Source organism: Notothenia coriiceps, unplaced genomic scaffold (genome assembly GCF_000735185.1).
Source record: "Notothenia coriiceps isolate Sejong01 unplaced genomic scaffold, NC01 NC01_scaffold00024667, whole genome shotgun sequence".
Taxonomy (NCBI): Eukaryota; Metazoa; Chordata; class Actinopteri; order Perciformes; family Nototheniidae; genus Notothenia; species Notothenia coriiceps.
Window position 1 is genome coordinate 7232265 of NW_011357368.1, and position 23409 is coordinate 7255673.

Sequence of the window (23409 nt, forward strand, 5' to 3'; positions counted from 1 at the left end):
CAGTCCTGGAATCTCACCCAGCCCAGCCCACACAAATTGGTAGAGCACTGTGAACTGTCGAACGGGGGGGGGAGTTCTTGTAAACTGTCAACGGGGGGGGTTCGTCAGTGAACCGAGCCGGCCCTCAACAGCCCGCTGACGACCGGCCGTTCTGTGATTCTCCAGAACACACAGATGGCCAGTCCGCCCCTGGGTGGAGGTGAAGGGAATAGGCACTTTTACAGTCTTTTTGGCGAAGTGGGGGAACTCGGTCTTCACAGACAGCCAAAAGTGTGCAAGTGAAACTTTACTCATCTTTTTCTCGTTCTTCTTTTCTCACGCTGCGCCTCCCCTGAAGCTCTCTGGCGCCCCCCCAGGGAGGCGCGCCTCACACTTTGAAAACTGCTGCTCTAAAGGGAAACGGAATTTACAAAATGAACATTATGCTCTATTGTAGGCGATAGAGACCCTAAAATCATCAGGAAAATGTTTACTGACGAAAAAAACCTTATGAGAATATACAGTCTTTTTTTTCATAGACTTTTATACAATCAAGGCACTTCCATATTGGTTTCACTTTTCAGACTTGGCGGTTGACCCTTGCAACTGTTTCCAATTTACCAAAACAGCAGCTCTCTCAATTTTATAAACATCCCAACCTTCCCCTCGTCCTCTGGCATTGGTCATCCTGTCTGTTTTAAAAGGTCGGTGTTCAGCGACATGGAGCCCATTGAGTATTCAAACGACTGTTATATTAGTCAACCTAGAATCAAATGCGGAATATTGGTGTGACACGCAGCCCCCAAAAAGGCTCTTATAGTCATTCAAGAACATTTTCATATGGCACACACATCTAGGTGAGGCGCTAAAACCACAGGGTCCCATGAAGACTCTACCTGTTATAACGATTGTATCTCTCGTCCTATGTGACAATGCATTGGCCTCACAGTAAACAGGGTTTGACATTGTTGCTAAACTAATGTTTCATCAGGCGTTGATCTTACCGGGAGAGAGAGTGTTCCACTAATGCACTCTGACATTGCTATATAGGAACATCACGCTTCATCTCCTGCTTAGAATAATGTATGTGAACTCATGAACATTACAGATTCACATTTTATTTGCATCACTGTTGTGACCATGGATACAGGACCATCTACATGAAATGTATACTAAATTCAGTTTTTGTGCAGGAAAGATCTGTTAGGTGGAAGACAAATGCCACCAAGGCTACTTTGAAAGTAGCTTGACATTGTAGGCTGGGAATATGGATGATACATTTATTTTTACATAACAGAAATACTGTTTCCACCAATTTGCTAATACAATATCATACAATATCTACAAGGCCTGCTCTACAATCCAAACGTTTTTGGTGCTGAGATTCTTTGGCACACACAAGTGTAGAGGGAAATGAGATCACATTTAAATCTAGTACTTGATTAGATGGATTGATTTCCTGTTAAGACTCTGCTCCCTAATGACCTTGTAACCAAGTATAACAATACAAACTGATAAACAACCAGAGTCTTTATTTTATTCTGTGTGAGGCGGTGTGTATTGACAAAAAAAGGAGCAAAATTCTGGAGACTGATACATTTGATACTTCCTGTCAGACGCGTAGATCAGTCTAAAGCTGAGTGCGATGAAGATAACAAGGTAAGGCAATGGACTGGCATCACGCCACTTCATCTTTCACCCTCAGTCTTTTTCCAATCTCTCTATGTCTTTACTGTATCATTCTCTTTCACGGCTCTTATCTCATCATCTATCTTTTTGTCAGCTTTCTCCCTTTTTTACAACGCGGACACATCTGTTCCGTCCTTTCACTGCCACTGTTGTGCGGTGAAAAATGTTGCCTTAAGCCCTGAAACATCAGAGAAGCTAAAAAGCAGGACAATAAAAGAGAATATATGCTCAGGGGCGTTCCAAAGGTTCTTAGCCATTGCCCACAGATAGCTGTTAACATCATATTTCCTTGTTTGAAACATTGCCCGTACAAGGTGAAGTCTAACTTTGTAAAGCACATGAGCGATAAACCTTTCTAACTTCACTTCTCTCAGGCATTGACTGATATGCAGTGATTCACCTTATTGTAGTTGTATGACACCATTCTGGACTGAATTACAATGGCAAGGAAGGATCTTTTTTTACTTTAATAATTCACAATCAATCCCACTTTAACAGTGTTATAATATAAGTGAAGGTTGAAGGTCAAGGAATTGATGTGCAAGGGACTACTTAACAGCACAATTCAGCTTTGTTGGAGAAGCGCTTCTTCTTTCTTTTCTTATGATGAAAAGCGACGAGGGAGCAAAACAGTATTTGCGAGATATCGCGAAACCTTTACGAGATCTCGCAATACTTTTGCGAGATCTCGCAAAACCCCGTTGCAGTTTGTAGGCGGTCCCGAAACACTCCTCTCCCTCCTCCAGCTGCAGATTGTGACCAATTCTTGATGTTTAGCTCGGATGAAGGCGCGTATCGAACTGTTCTGATAAAAACGACTCTGTAGCTCGTTGTCTACTTATTGATCCGCGAAATTCAAATCTGTCAATAACTCAGCTTAGAGGGACGTGCATGTCCCCTCGCTCTGAGTGTTCTCTTGAGGTGTCTTTTGCTTATGTGAAACCCGTGCCCATTGCCAAGCACTGATGTTATATCTTTATATTTAAGGCCAAGCTCAAAGTAAAATCGATGAACCACTCCATTGTTGTGGTTTCTGTGTTGCCGTAGCAGCCGACCTGACCAGGAAGTACAGTGAGCTAGATGAAAAGTTTTGCGTTTGCGATATCTCGCAAAACATTATTATTATTTTTTTTTTTAATAATAATAATAATTTTCCCTTGGGGGGCTCCGTACCGTACAATGCTGCATCAGGTCCCAAGTTAAAGATAATAGCTCCACGATTAGGCCTTTAATCATTGAAGAGAGACAGTGTTTTTTTAATCTTTGAAGAGAGTGTTTTTTTGAGCTAGTGGTTTTAAGTAAAACTGCTAAATGACCTCGGTTTTACTCCACAAACCAGAATGACAAAAGCACTTGTGATCTTGAAGTCATGTGTGTCCTCATGATCCGCGACAGAGAGTTTCAATGGCACATCCTGAAACAAAAATAACTGCCAGTGAAAAAGGGGTTGTCTGTAACTGCATTATACACTTCGTTTAATGTAATATAACTTTTAATATAAAATGTGCCCTGTTTTTCAAATATATGACCATTTCAGTTCTATTGGATTTTCCTTCATGCTAAGACTGACATGATAATGGTCAGGTAAAGCTGAGGAGATAATACATTGGCAATATTTATAACAACACTGATGTTGTCCTTATATTTGGAGGGTAGCCAGCAGACCTAAAGCAGCCTGCGCCATCTGGCTTTTAGTTTAGACGTCTGGAATCCAAATTGACCTACAGTATGACCCTTTCTTTGGTTTAACACCAGAGGATTCCCGTGCTCGCTCATCAAAAAAGCCCCTGTAGTCACAGCTTTCACTTCAAAACTGTCTATAACTCTATTATGGTGCTCCTTGACAAAGAGTACGCTACAAAGCTTTGGCAATACTGTATGTCATTATGGTCATGCTAATAAAGTTAATTGAATTGAGGGTGAATCCTATTATGCTCTCCTCTTCTTTCTGTTTAAGTTATTGATACCAAGTCCACTATATAACCTAAAGTTTCTACTAGCTAACATCAGCCACCAAATGGGGACATTTTATTGATAACAAACTAAAAAGTGTATTTTTATGGGAGATAACGTGTTTTTCAGAAATTAGATGATAAACAAAAGTCGTTCTGTATACTGTATAGTCTCTCACTGCTCTCTTGAACCGTGTGATACTGATATTAAGGGAACTTTTATAACTCAGGATGATAGTAGCTTTAGCCACACAATATGCATTTGTAATGAAAGATTAAAGCTAAAAAGAATCCACCATCACTGTTTTTAAACAACGTACAGCCTTTTGGACATCACCTGAAATTAAGAAATGAGTGTTATTGTTGCAAGCAAAAAGTCTGCTTGGTGATTTGAAAGGCATTTTGTCGTGCGAGTGAAACTGAGAAAACCCCTATGATGCCTTTTCAGAAAGTCAGTAGTCAGGAAGCGAGTTAGAATGTGTATCACTCTCACAAGTATTAACAGTCACCCCATATTGTGGGAAAGTACTGTCACTGTCACTGCTGTCAGCATTGCGAGAGATTGAGTTTGGTACCGAGAGGCCCTCGTCACCACTTCCTGTATACCTGCTCGCAGTGATTTATTTCTTGCACTGATAGACAACTGTTCAGTATTTGCATCCTATCTGAAAATATCAGCAGTTTTCCCATGACAGTTTCTCTTCAGGTGCTACTAATAGAAAAAACAGATGCATGCACACGTGCAAATGTAAATTCACATTTACAAGCAAAAAAATGCTACAAAATGCAAATCTTCCCCATGATCTTTATTTTTGATACAGCAACAGGCGGGGAAGAAATGTATCTGTTTCGACAGCAGAACAAAAAGGATCTTAAAGAATATTGTTTTTGTCATTAGTGCCCTTTGCCCCCGCCCCTTTGTCATGCACACATCTCCTGCACATGATGCAAAAAAAACAACCCAAGTTTAAGTCAGGACAGACTGTGGCTTGAAGAGTTTCACTGAAAACAACAAGGTGGTTGACGATTGGCTGGCTGTTTACCATTTGTAGTACTACAATCTCAATCTGCTCAAGTTAAAACAGCCAAGGCCAAAATCTTTCTATACACACTTTAACAAGCAGAAGGAACACATGAAGTGACTGTATGTGTTGAATTTGAAAAAAATTGCCAATGTACTTGATACAATGACATCCTAATTTAGAGTTTGAAGTTAACAAACCGTTTGAGGATGCATTTCAAAATCATTTGTTCCTTTCTGATTTCCTGATGTTCAATCCATCCAAACTTAACTACATTGATCATTCTCAGCATGAAGTCAAACACCACCACTTAATATTACTTAACGCCATCATTATATCTCTGCTTACTGAAGTGAATGCATGCAGCCTTAAAAAGTCTGTCTACTTTTACACAACTGAATTTAATCTTAGTGTGTCTAAAGTTTTACTGGACTGTTAGTGTACAGTTTTATTATTATTGTCCTGCTGTGTTTTTTTGCCTTTCATGGATTGTTATAATTAATGTATTATTGCAATCTGGCGCCCCCTTGTTGAATCAGTAAGTTACAGAGACAGTAAATGTAATAACCCTTAAATGTATCATCATTCACTCATTAATATTGTTAATCATTGTCACAGCTTAATTTTTAAATAAGGCTAAACTTCGGAAAATCTATTTTATTGTTATTCACTGGATGTTTATATGATAAAATAAACTGTGAACCTAAGGGGTAAAAGACCAGAGGATGATAGCTCTAAAAATGACAGCACGTTTATTTAACAGCTTTTATTACCCCATACTTTGCACAATACAAACAAATGCACATCTAGTGTAGTTTTGGGGAGATGTATTATACTCTACAAGAGCATTACTTCATGAACATCATGTAAATATTCATTATTTTTCTCTTACATTCCATCACCCACAGCAATACGAAAAGTACACAGCTAAAGAGACAAAAATATTCTATGGACTTTGTGCAGGGAAGTAGGGGAAATCATTCTAGATCACTATCCACATCATTCAATATGCAAGAGCAGAACAAATAAATGCAGGACATTTTGGTTTATTCTCGATAATCAGACTTTTCACAGAATGTCAGATGATTGAAAATACTTTTGAGTGAAATGCAATTAAAATCTTAGGTAACAAATTAAAGCAGGGGTGACCAAGTGGGGCATGTGACATTACTTTGAAAGTGGTCACTATCAATAAACAAACTGGCTTGGGTTTAGCCGAACACTGATTTCACTGAACTACCAATTGGGCTGCTATAATTAAACCTAATCAGCAAATATTGATCAATTACCCTGTGCTAGAAAGCTAAACAGCACCTTTAACCATCTGAAAGATAAGACTGCAACGCTTCAGGCAGACAGTGAGCAACTGTCAAATTCAGCAAATGGACAAGGCCTCTTCAAACAGGGACGTGGTAGAAATTGCATAGAGCGCTGAGGGAAGTCTGCTAGCAACTGTAAGTGAGCTCCTAAAACTGAGACGTAGAAAAAAAGCACAGCTGAAGAAGGCTGTCATTTATCAGGACCTTATTGGTGTGAGAAGTTGTGCTGCCAACCTCACACTATTCACTAAAGCCAATAACTACTGAAGATGCCAGATTAAGCATGGATAGAGCGATTCCTTGTGGAAAGGCTTTTTTCCGTCTCTCGTCTTCCAGCACTGGAACGGATGGTTTCTTCTCTGAAACACATTCAAACATGTTGGTCCTGTCTTATCCTCTGGACTCATTCACTGGGCTCATATCTGAAACAGAAAAGCAATAACAGTGTCACAAATTAGAAAGTTATATCAATATCTAACGTAAATCTTTGACCATTTTAATAGTAAAAAGTACTGAACAGAAGAGATTCATCATGAAGGGCCATATAGTGTTTTTAAATTGCTACCAAATATTTTCTATTACACACCAATTGAGTTCTGGTTTTTGTATCGTAAAGGGGTCTTCCTTGGTGCATTTTGGATATGAAATATTCATGTATTTTGGATCATCTTTATGTATTTTGCTTACGGAAAGTTTAAAATGTCAACTATTATTTGTTCGTTTCTTTTGTTTAAATGTTCGAAATAGAGTTTTTCCAATTGCATTTTTCAAGCAGCCAGTAATGGAATATTCTGGATGATGATGACACTCACCTCTGCAATCGTTTTCTGATTTCTTTGATCTGCTCATTTTTCTTGGTCAGGATCTCCTTCATGTTGCGGTAGGCTGCAGTTTGCTGGAACTTCTTGTCCAACTCCTGCAAAACAAACACAATCATAACACGTGATATACCTGCCTCAGACACAATTGGTCCAAACTTGACACCATCTGTTAACTAAAGATGCATTTTAGCTGCAGATAAACACTGCAGTTGAAGTACCTTCTCTGCCAGGGACAGCTGCTCCTGCACTCGAAGCAGGTCGTGTTTGGCAGAGATCAGGTTCTCCTGCAAACTCTTATGGGACACAGAGTTGGCACTAAGAGACTTTTCGTAGTCCACCTTCAGAGCAGCCACGGTGTCCTCCAGACTACCGATCTCCTGGGATCGAGCAGCAAACTTAAAAAGGAAAAATACACAACATATAAGTTCAGATCAATTATCACTATCACTACAGAATCTATTCCTACGCAGAGCCACAGTAAGAAAAGCAACACTTTGGTCCGCTTGGTACATACCATTCCAGGTCCAAGTTAGCAGATAAAACCAAATGACAGCAAATATTCAGATGCAGCAAATACAAATAAAAAGGTGGGAGAAAAAAATTGATGAATGAAATGCAAACACAAAAGATTAGGCTACTTTACGAACCAAAGCGCAACAGTACCTGCTGTTCACCTTGCACCTTCTGAAGGTCTTTCAGAGCTCTCTCTGCCTTGCTTCTGTCATCCAGTGCACTCGTTGCCTGGGAGAATACATATATAGCAGATCATTCATGTAAACTAGTGGATCAAATTTAAGAAAATATGCTCTGTGTGTGAAACATTTATGAAAAATGACTATACCTGGGATTCTAAAGTCCGCAGCCTGGTTTTCAGTTTATCATTTTCCTCCTGTAGTCTGGCTATCTCCTTGAGAAACATTTAAGACAAGCATGAAGGAGTGCACAACTTTCTATAAGCAATCTGTATTTGTAATTCATGAAATACATTCCTTTACCTTGTTGAGAAGTTCAGACACCCCACCTTCATTGAGTGGTGCTAGCTTAGGTTTGCTTGTTTCTTGGTTTTTCTGGGAATAAAGTAAACAATTAATGGCAAAAATGACAGAACGGTTTTCATTTCTTAGTTTAATATACCTCCCTATTATTGTACAAGATCTAAAGGTAAAAAAAAAACATCTAGATTTTCTTAGAAATGTAAATTTGGTAGTTGTCTTGTTTTTTTAAAAAGGTGTGAAAAAGTTAAACCAATGAAAGAGTGTTGCATTACAATGTTGATTTGATATCATGAAACCACACTGATGTGTGACTTTTAAACCGCAGATACGTGTGAAGGGCAGGCGGCCTGTCATAAAACGACTAAAAAAGGGAACAGGAACGCTCTTTAGCTACTGCATTCCATGTGGGTGTGAATATCCTTTGAACAAATGATTAATGGTAACTTTTATATTGACCGTGCCGTGTGACACTCTACATGAGCTGCACATTACTCACCTTATCAGGGGTTTTAAAGTCAGTCTTCTCAAATTCAGCCACTTGTTCTAACAGATCCCTATACGAGAAGAGAAAAGAATTGAAGGGTGGAATTTTTTTTTAAATTACAGAGAAAGGAATACAAAAAAGCTTGAAATATTATATACTGATTTAAGAATAATTATAAAGAATGTGTCTATAAAATACATAGGTTAAAAATATATTTTGTGAGCAACACTAAGTAAAACTGATCTGATAATAGTGTACTATGTCCTCTCACATCTGTCACCTCACCACTGCAGTGTTTTGAGACATTGAAATAATCTACTATATGGCAGTTATATGGCTTTGGCAAGGAAAATGAACACCCTTGTTTTAGATGACAGTTTGGCACTTAAGCTATAAGATATGTTTGTGGTGAACAGAGCAGCACTCCAAAAAGCTTAAATGTGGTTTTTAAAAAGCAGGTGAACACACGTAGGTTGTGACACGGGGCGTATTCCTTGCTTAAAACACCGTATCAGTCACGTAGGGCTGAGCCCTGAGAAAAAACAAAACTTTGAGGCTCATGTGCATGTTACAAACAAAAGACTGTTCCATAACATGCTCAGTGTGTTGACAAGGTAAAAGGTTATACAGGTCAAAAGTTAGTTTGAGTTCATCTGAATATCCAAGGACATTCAAACGTGTGTACTGTGGAGCATTACAATGGACAATAGCATAAGTTAATAACATGTTAAGCTGCATCAATGAATATTTTATGATTTTTTTACTCAGATAACAACAGATGATGGTGAGGAACATGGAGAAGCTTCCTCAATTTCACCTTCAAAACAGGGATCATGATGACAAGACTAAGCTTTAGTTTGACATTAGTTATATATCAAAGCCAACATTTTTAAAACAGATACCGAAATGATTTATTTCTTCTAAATCTGTTAGTTATCATTCAGGTATATAAGACCTGACTTTTTCTGTGCCAAAAGCTTAAATACACCAAAAGTGCAAAGTACATTCCGACAACAGTTTGACCGTGATCTATCTATATTAGTGGTATGAGGTGCATGCCTGCATTGCTTTATGTTCAGGCTTGTAATATGAAGAGGCACTTTTGGCATCCTTGCTTTCTTACAGCATCAAGAATGATGATAAATGATCCTGAAAAAAAGCCTATTAGGTTATTGTCAGCTAATAAGCTTCTAATAGCAAAAAATAAAAAGAGTGTTTTTAAAATAAACTTAATCTCAAACATCTGAAACAGCAGTACATTTTCAATTGTAATTATTGTAATAAATGTGTAACAATTTCTAAATAAAATCATTTAATTGTATTCGGAAAGGAAACAGATACATAGTCAGTTCTTCTAAATTACAAAAGACTAATTATCCCTATTGGTGATAAGCAATGCAGAAAGAAATTCCTTTAAATTGGAACATTTTTTAAATATGATCTTTTCTAATATGGTTCAATAGGCATTGTGGTTTTCAGGCTGAATGAACATACAGTGGGGCAAAAAAGGGAATAGAAAAAAAGGGTTAAATTCACATTTTGTATGCGAGCTTGTGGCTTGGCAATGACCTTTTTGCGTGGCATAAACTCTAACATGCAAGATATCTAAACCTAAACAGGAGGAAGTGGTTAAAAGTAAAGTAGTTTTTTCTCATGAACTCGAAGGTGTATTACATGTTTAGAGGGGCCTTTCTCGCTTCTTACCTTGGTGTGGTACTCTGTTTGACCTTGAACTGTCACATCATTCCATACTATTTTAATTTCAACTTTTTCACAGTTTATTTAATGTGGAAGAATGAGGCAAGGGATTATTTTAGGTGCAAACAAGTGCGAATAAGATTTCCTTTTTTCTTTTCATGACTTATAAGGCGCTGTATAATTAAGCAATAGCTCACGACAGGCCGTGGTATATGCTCATTATATCACAGCTAAGGGGCGTGGTTCGGCCCGACGCGAAGCGGAGGGTCGACAACCCCCTTAGTTCCAGTTTGCTTTTCAACCCGATGGTATACTGTTTTTCTCAGACGCGGAGGGATACTGACTTGTTGTGAAAAGTAACTTACAATTCTACCCGTGGTATACGCTCAGTATATCACGGCTAAGAACCAATCAGATTGCTTGATTTGACTTGTCCGTTTTATAATACATCATATCTCTATAAGAACATCATATACTACTGTGGAAGTAAATATCACATTGACCTTAAGACATTTGTCTTAAGGTCAATGTGATATTTACTTCCACAGTAGTATATGATGTTCTTATAGAGATATGATGTATTATAAAACGGACAAGTCAAATCAAGCAATCTGANATAGAACTGAAATGGTCATATATTGAAAAACAGGCGCACATTTTATATTAAAGTTAGATATTACATTAAACGAAAGTGGCGTACTAATGCAGTTTCACGAACACCCCTTTTTCGACTCGGCCAGCTTATTTATTGTTTCAGGGATGTGCCATTGAAAACTCCTCTGTTCGCGGGGATCATGGGACCACACATGAACTTCAAGATCCAAGTGCTTTTTTCATTCTGGTTTGTGGAGGTAAACACGAGGTATTTAGCAGTTTTACAGTTAAAACCACTAAGCTCAAAAAAACACTCTCTTCAAAGATTAAAACAAACACTGTCTCTCTTCATGATTAAAGGCCAATCGTGGAGCTATTATCTTTAACTTGGGTACCTGATGCAGCATTGTACCGTTAACGCGAGCCCCCCCCAGAAGGGAATTATTATTATTATTAAAAAAAAATAATAATAAATGTTCTTGCGGAGATATCGCAAAACCTTTGCGACCGATCTCGCCACAAACTTATTCATTTAGGCTCACTGTACTTCCTCGTCGTTCGGCTGCTACAGCGCAACACAGCAATCACAACAATGGGAGTGGGTTCTATCCATTTTCTTTTGAGCCTGGCCTTAACTAATTAAAGGATATACACATTAGTGCTTGTGCCCAAGTAGGCACAGGCTTCACCATTTAGACTATGTTATAAAGACGGTTTCACACAAAGTGAAGACACTCAAGACAGATGAACACTCAGAGCGACCCGGACATGCCGTCCCTCTGAAGCCTGAGCTTCATTGACAGATTTGAATCTTCGCGGATCAATAACTCATGCGAACATAACTTGTAAATCTCTACAAACAACATGACTTCGTATTACCTCATAGCAAGATAGAAACGAGTACAGAGTCGTTTGTTCAGAACAGTTCGATACGCGCCGTCATCGAGCTACACATCTAGATCTTGTTTCACCAATCTGCAGCTGGAGGAGGGGAGAGCTGTACGTGCTTTACGGACCTTCTACAACTGCAACGGGTTCTGCGAGATATCGCATAGTATTGCAAGATCCTCTTCAAACTTTCTATTTATTTTTTGTTCAAATTTTTTTTTTTTCTTCTCCAGTCCCCTAGGGGGTCCGTAGCATTGTCTACTTATTTATGTTCGCAAGGGAATAAAGTTGTTACTGAAATCACCACACGGCTCCCTGCCATGGTTTATATTAAGGCTGGTATGCGCAAAAGCAGTCCGGGTCATTTGAAACAACGGCGCACGTTTTGCGTACCAACATTGAGAGAGGGAGGAGATGAGAGAGGAGGAGGAGAGAGGAGAGAGGAGGAGAAAGATATTTTGCGAGTATGCATAATGGAACTCAGGGCCGGCCCGTAGCACTGGCTAGATGTTCGGCCGGGGCGCCAGATCTGGGGAGGCCTGCGCTGGCAGTTCTGCGGAGGGGACGAAAAACATTTTTGAACGTTGGGACCTATGGTTGGCTCATCCTAATTTTCGGGCCTTGATGTACAATATTCATAAATTAAGTCATTGTAACACCCTTTTCACCCGGTTACACGTTTCATTTGCCCTTGTACGATGGGCGCGTAAGTGAGAAAGTGGGAGATGTTTGGCTATCTGGCGCCCGCAGACTCACAGCCAAAATGCGAGTGAGGCGAGGAGAGAGGAGAGAGAGAAGGCGCACCTCCCAGGTACCGGCAGTCTGTTGTTATTAGAATCTGATGCTAGGCTGCTCTAACGGATATAAGAAGAAGCATGTTTACAACTAATGTGGAGGGAGAGTCCTCTCCAGTCAGACTGGAGGCTGATAACTACAGCCAGTGAGGTAACAGGACTGGCTGAGTGTTTGATAGTTCACTTTAGTCTAATGTTACACAACATATTTCCAAGGCACTCCTTATAATTATTTGGATAAACAGGTTTAAATCATTCCCATGTCATACTAAGTAACCAAAAAATATCCTTTAAAACTGGAGAGATAAAAAAAATGCCATAAATAAATAAATGTAAGGTAAAAATGAAATATCATAATGAACAACACAATGAAATAAGTTACATCTTAATCTCTCCGCTCTTGGCTATGGTAAGGTTATTGTTATGTTCACATACTTATTGATTAGCTCCACTTGTCGTAGAGACTGACAACAGATACGTTTCCCAAAACCAGCTGTTGACCTTGTGGTGGAGCTACACGCTGGACTCAACCAGAGCGAGTAGTTGGCCTACACATCATCAGCTACCATGTCTGACAGGTCAGAGGTAGGTGGGTTGACAGCTTGTAAGGCATTACTGGTCGTGTAATGTTGTCTTGTTTTCACCTCTGCATGTGGTGTTCTGTGTTCACCTCTGCATGTGTGTTCTGTGTTCACCTCTGCATGTGTGTTCTGTGTTCACCTCTGCATGTGTGTTCTGTGTTCACCTCTGCATGTGTTTTCAGTGCCGTGTGTCTGGCAAATAAAGTCAAGACCCCCTCAAAAGTTACGGTTTATTTCATTTTAAGGATGAGCACCAAGCAACATCTCCAGGTGCTCCTTTGAGAACCAGGGTAAAAAAGTTATGTGCACCCCTGTTTATATTCTCACACATCACTTATGCAGTTACTGAATTGAGTGAAACCTCTCATTCTACCACTCTCTTGAACATCTTGTTCCCACAAGGAAACACTCATCTGACAACCCTGACACAGTTGTTTCCGTCTGCTATACTGTGATCAATAACGAGAAAAGCAACCAGCATTTGGTAGAAATCTGAAAATCTGAAACACTCTGCATTGGTAGTTCACAACATGCAAGGAGAGAGATCTGTTCAGGAAGTGAAACTGTGAAATTAGCACCCCACAGCACTGCCCCATAAAAGTATGAAACCCACTCACAGGAAACACAACCAGAACTAATATAAGCACTTCCTTTGACCAAGATAATAGTTATGTCTTATTGTTGGCTTTGTAAATCAGACTTAGTTCTCACTTTATTAAAATCCTACTCTTGGTTTCAAAGTGAGTTTGCTTGTTTTCACTATAAGCTTTGATTTGTTCCCAGGTCACACAATTGGTATGACAGGGACTATTCTTTTACATGTTTGTCAGCTGTGTGACTATTTGAGACTTGAGGTTCCCTTTCTTCATAGAAAGCACTTTTTTTATAGGACATGTCACATAAATGCTTTTTAACTTGGAAGGAATTGACACTGGAATAATAGGTTGTGGATTATATAGTATGGTGCGTTTGCAAAAAAAGCTCAGCAAGTGGCTTGTTAGCTTAGCTTAGAATACGACCTTTAATCGAAGTTTAAAAAGTGAAATATAATTCATGATGAAAATGACCTGTTTTTTGGGCATATTTCCTCACCACTGACTTGAAAGAGAAACTCCGTGAAAGTCAAAACCTTTAAAAATGACTTTCCTTATATGTTGACACTTGTTAAGACCATTTAAAAAGGAAATATGAGGCTTGGGTGGACACAGTGCTGAGCTTTAGACAGCTGGATTGCTATAACACAATGGGGCTGACAGTGCGTCTCAACATGCTACCTACTCCAGTTTTGATCTTCTCTTCACACCTCTTGGTTTTCAGTTTCATGAATCACTCATCGGTAGTGTTAAGTGCTCCACCTGTGTTTACACTTTTTTTTTTTTTTATCTGGCAACAACATGATAAAGTTAATCGGGCGTGGAAGGACTGCGGGTGCATAGTTTTGGTTCTCGTCTGATGGCTGTGTTAAAGTGGGTTTAGTGTAAAAGTCACAACTTCCCTGTGAAACTGTCACATTGTCACTGTTGTTTTCAATTTGATATTTACTGTCATGGGGTAATGAAATATAAATCAACAATGGTCATGTGCTTCTCTGCAGAGGGGATGGATGGATGGCTACATCAGCATGTGATCCTGTGGTTGAAGGGAAACCATATAAGCAGGTGACGATGAGTCTGGCTGGAAAGGTTACCATTCGTACTACCCAGACAAAGAAACAGCAGAGTTTGTTCTCCACATCTCATCACTGAGAGGGTAAGTGATTTGTTGTACTGTTAACATGCATCTATAAACTTAAGGGTTACTTTTCTCAATATGTTGATTTATTTTTGATATTTTTTACAGTTGAAAGGTTAAGGTGTGCTGTGTTGTCTTGTTTTCTGTAGATAACATGGATGAGCTATTTACATCAAATACGCCCGCAGCAATTGATTATGCTGAAACTGTAAGTATTCATTTGCTGTATGGCATGCCATGTTGTATAGAAAATGTCTATGTCTGTATGCCTGAGTAGATTAAAGAAGGTGACAGTGTTGGTGCTGAATATACTCAGCATCACATACAGGAACACATCTGTGTTTTATTGCATGTGTGTATCAAAGTTTGTGTTTAAAGTATTTTAAATTATATTCAAGTACATTTTAAATACTGTTAAAAATTAAATGATATATTTAGCATTCTTGATGTTTATTTTATTTGAATGTTTTTACAGATCATGCTAAAGTAAGATTTTAAAGTATATTCAAGTAGATTTTAAATACTGTTAAAAATTAAACTCAGGTCAATGCTATTCATTCATATAATATTTAGCATTCTTGATAATTATTTTATTTGAATGTTTTTACAGATCATGCTCCAGTTTTTATTTAATATATATATTTATGTTGGAAGAGCCTGCGACTTAAGATTTGCATTGCCATATCTACACTGTACTGTGCATATGTCAGTTAAGCCTTTGCATATTTGAGGTAGATTTAAGCAGACTGAGGGATAAGCAAATGCCACATTCACAGCTGTATCAGCATACATTTTTCCATTGTCTCAGGAAACCTCAGCCTCGGCTTCACAAGACTGTTTTATCTCTGCCCTAAATCTAAACTTGAAGCTTTTGGGGTACTGTAGGCCCTCCTTTCTAGAGCCCCTCAGGATCATTCACCTTACCCAGGCTTGGTTAGCAGAAGGAAATTGTGCAGTGGTGTGGTTTCTTCTGCACAGACACAACACCTGCACCTGACAGAAGTTGTATCGCACGCTCTGGTTAGCATGTACGTCATCGACAGCGTTTGATGTCCCATCACTGTATCCCCACTATGTTGTGAAACCCTTGAGAGTTGGGTTACAAGGACATTGAGAAAAAAAATGCCTGACAGGAAATGAAAAAGGCATTGTATCTTTTGCACTAAGTCCTCTTTCCTATTGCATTAGATAATCATTGTCTCTGTTTTTGATCGCAGGATACTTATGAGGATGACTATGGTTCAGATCCGACTGACAACCCAGGCGTTTGTGACAGAAGCTGGGTCAGGGAGTTTCGTGGGCAGTACGAGCCACCTCTCTTCTGGATGATCTTCATTCTTGGTGCCGTGGGTAATCTGGTGGTGGTTTGGATCTACACCACTGTACGCAACCGCCTGAAAACAATGACCGACGTGTACCTGCTGAACCTGGCTGTGGCTGACCTCCTCTTCCTGTGCATGCTGCCTTTCTGGGCTGTCGATGCCATTAAGGGCTGGGACTTTGGTGTTCCCCTCTGCAAAATGGTGTCAGCTGTCTACAAAATCAACTTCTTCAGCAGTATGCTCCTGCTCACCTGCATTAGTGTGGATCGGTATATTGCAATTGTGCAAGTCACCAAGGCCCACAACCTGAAGAAAAAAAAGAGGCTGTTCTACAGCAAACTTGCCTGCCTGGTTGTCTGGTTGCTTTCCATCCTCCTAGCCCTCCCTGAGTTTATCTTCGCCCAGGTGAATACCAACCGAAACGGGAATTTTTGTGATCTGCGTTACTCTGAAGACGAAAAAAACCAAACAAAAATCCTGGTTCTGTCCCTGCAGATCTGCATGGGATTCTTCCTTCCTCTTCTAATTATGTTATTTTGTTACTCTGTCATCGTTCGCACACTCCTGCAGGCCAAGAGCTTTGAGAAGCACAAGGCCTTACGTGTCATCTTTGTTGTGGTGTTTGCGTTTGTTTTCTCTCAGCTACCTCACAATGGTATGCTAATAATGGAGGCCACGGAGGCAGCCAATACAACAATGACTGATTGTAAAATGTTAATCCGTTTTAATGTAGCTGGACAGATTGCCAAAAGCCTAGCGTTTTTCCATGCCTGCCTGAACCCATTCCTGTACGTCTTCATTGGAGTTCGCTTCAGACAGGACCTCCTGAGGATGGTAAAGATGTGTGCTGGCGGCCTGAGCAAAGGAGGGCTCAGTAAGATACAGGCGGTACCTAAACGCCCCTCGATCATGTCTGACACTGAAACTACCCCGGCCCTTTCCATATAAAAGCCTATTCTCCCAAAACCTGAGAACTGAGCCTATTCAACATGATGTTTTTTTACTTATATCCTCACGCATTATTTGTTTCCAACAGAGAAATTATAACCTATTCAACTTTAAAAGAAAAAGTGTTTGAGTTTACATTCATTACATTAATATTCTGGCAGTAACAACAATATTTTTCAGGAATCACTGTATAAACTGTATATTCTTGTAAATACTATTTTGTATTAGTGTTTGTAAACTGTTTATTAATTCATTTTTTTACTTGCTGCTGTGAAAATCATTATTTGTCAAAAAACAAAAATAAAAAATGAGAACAATTCTCAATCGTGCTTAAGTTTTCTTTATTGCTTTACTTTTCAGCACAGCACAAAAACAAGCGGGAAACAGGTCCACCTATAGCTTTAATACCGCATCCGAAAGTGTGAGTAGGCCTAAGTCATGACATCGGCAAATCATATCTACAATACATGGGAAAGCATTGATGTGCTTTCACTGGTGTAACGTTCACTAGAATGTGGCCAGTGCTATCCACAATGTTTTCGATCTGACTAAACGTCCTCCTGTTGACTGTCTGTGGCATCGTCTGTGCCCACACTTAACTGCTGAACCTTGTCTGGCATTAACTTGGCAGTTTCTCAGTGGTTTCTAACGGATGCCCATTCAGACTGGTGAATGTTTCCCACAATCGCCTCAAAACGGCTGTAGCACAAACAAGTGTCACTGCCTCAAATACTTTCCATTTTCAGCGGCATCTTTTGAAGCACATTATTTTAGTTTCTAAAAGAGGCTAACTGAATCTTAAATACATATATTTGTTGTAAAAAGCCTCACAAGATACTTCCAATTAAATGCGCACAGCAGAAGTTATTACTTGTCTGACCTTTGCCAACAAAAACTGAGAACGTCTAAAGCTAAGGCCAATAAAGTGGGCTGGTGACCGACTACCTTTCATTCCTCTCTGATAAGCTCTGTGTCACAAAATCAGAGTTTCGTGGCACCTCCAAAAATAAACTGCTTAATCTGAAAGGAATCTGACTCGCAAAGAAAATCATCAATGCTAAGATTTAAAGTTAGAATTACGGCTCGTTATGTTATCTTCAAGACCTGACCCCATATTAATCCTATATTCAATAGTACGACTCATATTCGGTAAGGCTGTAAAGTTTGAGAACATTTTAAAAACAACCTCTATTAAATGATACTGTATGACTATTGTCACATGAGGGGGAGGGAGACAAATTGAGGAAGAAAAAGAGAGGAACATCACAAGGTTCATGTTAGTCGCAGTCTGGCACATCGACTGTAAAAAACAAACCCCCCATGATATTGTGGTCACTGAGGTCGGCAGCAGACAACTGCAGACTACCTGCTGATTCCAGGTGAGACCACAGACGCATTGTTTCATTTTCCTGCTTATTGCTCCTCTCACGACAGGAAACCATCAGTCAAGTCGATAACAACTGCAGAGCGGAGGCCTCACAATGGATTTCTATGGGAGAGATCAGTTCATCCTGAGCGCATCAGGGAGAAGTGCTTCCCCTTAAGATTTAAAATGTGAAACTGCAAAAATTAAACATATCCTGTTGTAAAATCAAATGTATCTTCTTTTTTAAACTAACATTGAAAGTAATACTGTGTTTGGAGTTGGATGAGATGTGATACAATTTGGTAAAACTAAAATTTGAACAATGAATTTATAAATCTTCACTAAGGCAGTAATGTTTCCAGAACTTTACTTTTGTATTGCCTCAAACTATTTTGCGTACTGTATTGAATCCTTGATATGAATATATATACACATATACATGATGTCTTTTTACTTTGCCCTGTTAATCATCCAGATAACATTTAAACCTTAAAGTGAAAGAAACTGAATGATTCTACAAATAATGAATGACTTTTTATAGTTTTGCTAACCTTTTGGTTTCTTGATGGTTAGATACAACCTCAGGCATATTATGTGAAGTCAGAATACTTTTATTGTTGAAATAAATATAGTAGTGAAAGATGCTTGAATAGAACATTTACTCAAGTTCTGAAGTAAAATTAAATACGTATTTCGCAGACAAATAATCACAACACTTACTTTATGCGCTCAGCAACACATTCCCTTTACAGCATGCCCACTGAGGCCCTTCCGTGTCTTATACAGTACATAGATTTATAATAATAATTTTAAAAAATAGTTGGTGAAAGCACTTGTCTTAGTAAACAGGAGGTCCTGGGTTCAAATCCCAGCAGCGCTTCATGTTAAAGACTGCAGACTTTAACTGAAAAACCTGAAGATGCCTCTTTAGATTTGAGATAATTCTGCCAAAGATGAAACCAAAACTGTCCTCATCTCAGGTTTATATAATTACAAATAATGTTCATACAATTTGTAATTCACCTTGAGATTATTTTGTTAACCTATCATTGAATATTACTGCTTCAGAGATCTCCACTACTGGCCTTAGGGAATGTCTGGCTCAGGGAACTGACCACATTTAACTCCTTTAAAACTTGAAAGTGCAGCGTTTAGTTACACAAAAATTAGCCTGGCTCGTTGAAACACTCCTGTTCAAATTTCCCAGCAGTTGCTAATTCTTAGAGAGAATATAGACTTTGTTGCCTTGTTCAGAGTAAGGGAGTCAAAAAATATTGCTTTTTCTCATGATGTAAATGAACGCCAGCTTTTACATGACAGAAGTGAGGGATTCTTAACAGAGGATTCCTGTGTATCAGTTTCATAGGTTTTTTTTAAATATTATTTACACAAGCTCTGCTAGACTAACTGAAGCCCACTCTGTTCAAATCCTCTTTAAGATAGAGAAGATTTACTTATCTGACTTCCCAATTTGAGAATATATTTTCTATTTCATAGCACTATCAAATCTGTAGTTCATGTCACAGCCTGATAAAATACTGATCATGTTTATAGAACCCACGCATCTTTGATCAACTACCACACGCACTTTTTCAATTCTCAGGACGGTTAAAGGAACGTTACAATCAAAAGAATGTTTACACACGCCATCATAGAGATCTCTATAAAGAACATTTTAAGGTAAGACTTAGAGATGACTTTTCACCTCGTTTTGATGATGTACATTAGCTACGTGAATATACGTCAAAGTCTTTCGGTGATTATCCTGAAAGGAATGGTGAACATCTGAGCGGTCTAAAGATGGACTTCCTTAGCCGTTGTGAGTCTGACAGTGATAGTTTTTATGTTTGAAAGGGTATTTTTTTCTATTTCAGGATTCACCTGTATATAAATGTTTTGTGTATTGGTTTTGGCTGTTTGGATTTCTTTTTCTTATTCTTACGTCATTTTGCTGGATCTTCTCTTTTTGCCTCTGCCTCCTCCGCAGATTGTTCGAGTTGAGAGAGATCACGCAAAATGACGTTAAGAATACCAAAAGAGAGATCCCAATCCATAAACCAGTATACCATCAAAATCTTCCTTAGATTGATACACGGGGTTCTTGAATCGTCTCGAAAGTATTGCAGAAAACTTCTTCTCCACCATAAAGCATAACAACTTAAACGGTCGTAGATAAACTTAAAGTTCCTCTTTAGACCTGCGATGTTATTCTTCCCTTGGATAAACAATAGACTTGTGTATACATCTGAGTATTTAGGGTGTTATAAATGGTACCATTTCCATAAAAGAAGAGAGGTTGGGCTGAAAGAGTCGTCTCTTAATGTCTTTACCGTTAAATGTTCTTATAGAGATCTGCTAATTGCTGAGTGCGTATGTTAATACTCCTGGTCGTATTGATTGTAACGCTCCTTTACATCCTGAGAGATTGAAAGTATATGAAGTTGCTGCTTGGCCTTAGTTGATCAAAGATGGCTGTAACCCAGGGCTTCTATTAACCTATGAATCATATTTTAATTCAGGCTTGTACATGACTACAGATTTTGATATCATAATTATAAATATTTCTCAAATTGCGGATCAATAAAGAGTAGTATCTTCTTCTTTATCTAAAGAGGATTTTAACAGAGCTGGCTCAGTGTAGTTCTAGCAGAGCTTTGTGTGTAAATAAGATTAAAACTATGCATTGAACTGGGATACACAGAACCTCTGTTAACGATCCGTTCACTTCTGTCATGTAAAAGCGGTGACGGTTTGTGGTCTGAATTACATCATTTGTGAGAAAAGCATTATTTTTGAGGCGTCCTTACTCGATAATCAGCCATAGACAATGGTTGTGGCAGGTCTATGATTCTCTCTAAGAATCCTAGGCACTGCTGGGATTTGAACTAGGAGTGTTTCAACGACAGAGGCGACTATTTGCCTGTACTATAAGTCTGCGATCTTTCGGTTTTTCTAATATGGTAGTTCAAAGCTAGAAGATTGTCCTGCATTGAGCCACAGAGACGATGGCCAATTCGGGCCTATAGGCCAGTAGTGGAGAGGATCTCTGAGCGAGCGGTGGGGACGGTTAATAGGTTCAATGAGGTAGGTGTGGCGGAAGAAGTAATCTCAAGTGGAGATTGAGGAAATTGTGGATGAACATGTATTAGTCGTAATATACTATAAACCTGAATGAGGACAGTTTTGGTTTCATCTTTGGCAGAATTCTGGATCCCACAAATCTGAAAGAGGCATCTTCAGGTTTATTCAGTTAAGTCTTCTTGCAGTCTTTAACATTGAGAGCGATGCTGGGATTTGAAGCCAGCGGATCCTGCCGTGTATTACTAAAGACAAGTGCTTTCACCAAACATATTTTATCTCTCTCTTTTCCTCCTCCTCCGTCTGTTGTTGTGAGAGGATAAAATAGTTGGTGAAAGCACTTTGTCTTTAGTAACAGCGAACGGTCACTGGGTTCCAATCCCAGCATCGCTTACATGTTAAAAGACTGACAGAACTTAAACTGAAAAACCTGGAAGATGCCTCTGTTAGATTTGTGGAATGAATTCTGCCAAAGTGAAACAAAACTGTTCCTCATCTCAGGTTTTAGTATAGATTACAAATAATGTTTCATACAATTATGGTAATTCAGCTTGAGATTATATTTGTAACACAACGTGATCATGTTGTACTTCTTGGTATATACTGCGCGGAGAATCTCCACTTACTGGCCTTAGGGAATGTCTTGGCCTCAGGGAATCTTTAGGCCCTTGAAGCTCGTCTTTATAAACTGTGAAAGTTGTACAGCCTTTAGCTTAATAACAACAAATTAGGTAGCGTGTCCTTATACGCCTGTCGTTTTGAACTATGACGCACGTCCTGTTCAAAATCCCAAGACAAAAGTGCTGGAAGTTTCGTCCTTTTTGGAGAGAGAATATAGACTTTTGTTTGCTGTTCGAGTAAGGGAGTTCAAAAAATGTTTTCTTCATGATGTAATGATGGATGTCGAGTTTGCGGTTAACAATGAGAGAAGAAATAGTGTTTATGGGTGATTCAGTGTAACGATGAAAAGGTTTGTGCCTGTGCTTGGATTTCATCAGTTCTCTTTGAGTCCTCTTTTTGTCTGTAACAGACTTCTGCCTGCATACACCCTCAACTAAGCTAGCCACTCTGGCTTAAATTCCAGGATCGGTATCTCTCTAGTGCGATTAACGAGGAGACAGTCCGTGAGGGTACTTTGTGGCAAGATAGCGGTTTATTTCGAGTCGCTTGAGGATTTGGACAAATAACCAGCAATTCCAAATCATTATATATTTTATGATATCAAATCTGTAGTCATGTACTAGCCTGATAAGATTATTGACTCGAATCCGGTTATAGAACCCATGTCGTGTGAGATTCACATACTAAGCCACAGCACTTTGTTCATAAATGTGCAGGATCGCGTAACAGGATGATAGTGACGCTTAAATAACAGAATGTTTAACAGCATATTAGAGATCTCTATAAAGATGTTGAGACATTTAAGGGTAAGACTTAAGTCCAGAGATTTCTGTTGTCATCCTATCATCTTTTTATGGAATATCAGAGCCGATACTTTAAAGGCTGTATTTCCCCGCGATTAAGATTGGCATTTTGTCCTACGCAAATATATGTCATATTATGTCTTTGGTGTCTATCCTGATGTAAAGGAAGAGAGTTAGGCTAACATGCGCGTCTAAAGAGGGACTTTTAAGTTAATACCTATCTCAGCGCGGCAGTATTTGTCTGTAATGTTCTTGATAGATGAGTGTTTGGATATATCCTATGTTCATGATTCAACTCTTCGGGAGCCCATTTTCTGGGACCCGCGAATTTTCCAAAGTTTCATATATTAGTGTTCGCCTGTATTGCAGATCCTGTTGAGCATTCTTTTGGTATTCTTACGATTCATTTGCCTGATGTCTCTCTCCTATGGTTCACTCGACTGCCGTGCACAGTTGTTGTTAGATTGATTAAAGAGATCAGAGACAAGTGAGGCGAAGATAAAGACCAAATTACAATCATAGTTATAGGTCCAACCTGGAAAGATGCCCTGATAGTACACGGATGCTGAAAACAATGTTGGCAAATTTGCGAATTGTTATGAGAGCCAGTTCCATTGTTTTTGTCCGTGTGATATAGATCTATAAAACTGTATTGAATAGACATAATCTGTGTCTGATTATAGAATTACAATGTGCAGACCATTATGAGAAATGTCTGTATTAG

The 23409-nt window shown here is 39.0% G+C and overlaps 2 protein-coding genes across 4 annotated transcripts in view; one reads left to right on the top strand and one right to left on the bottom strand.

The window, feature by feature from the left end:
• Window positions 1–5374: 5374 nt before the first annotated feature.
• Window positions 5375–23409, bottom strand: part of lztfl1 (leucine zipper transcription factor-like 1) — a 22626-nt gene continuing 4591 nt past the window's right edge. For 2 of the 3 annotated variants that reach the window (XM_010782641.1, XM_010782643.1), the window contains exons 4-10: window positions 8274–8331; window positions 7778–7849; window positions 7624–7689; window positions 7446–7523; window positions 7001–7177; window positions 6774–6877; window positions 5375–6383 (exon numbers count right to left, since the gene is read on the bottom strand). In XM_010782641.1, the coding sequence (XP_010780943.1) occupies window positions 6365–6383; window positions 6774–6877; window positions 7001–7177; window positions 7446–7523; window positions 7624–7689; window positions 7778–7849; window positions 8274–8331 (574 nt within the window). In that variant the 3' untranslated portion in view covers window positions 5375–6364. The remainder of the gene's footprint in view (window positions 6384–6773; window positions 6878–7000; window positions 7178–7445; window positions 7524–7623; window positions 7690–7777; window positions 7850–8273; window positions 8332–23409) is intronic. The other variant, XM_010782642.1, reaches the window with a different exon arrangement.
• Window positions 14504–17084, top strand: LOC104955329 (C-C chemokine receptor type 9). The gene is made up of 3 exons (XM_010782640.1): window positions 14504–14565; window positions 14697–14755; window positions 15765–17084. The coding sequence occupies exons 2-3, from the start codon at window positions 14702–14704 to the stop codon at window positions 16815–16817; spliced, it is 1107 nt and encodes a 368-aa protein (XP_010780942.1). The 5' UTR covers window positions 14504–14565; window positions 14697–14701; the 3' UTR covers window positions 16818–17084.

Excerpts from the sequence above, each read along its gene's own strand:
- LOC104955329 (XM_010782640.1), top strand. The coding sequence starts at position 14,702 with ATGGATGAGCTATTTACATCAAATACGCCCGCAGCAATTGATTATGCT. Across the intron at positions 14,756-15,764 it reads CAATTGATTATGCTGAAACT|GATACTTATGAGGATGACTA; the intron begins GTAAGTATTCAT and ends TTTTGATCGCAG.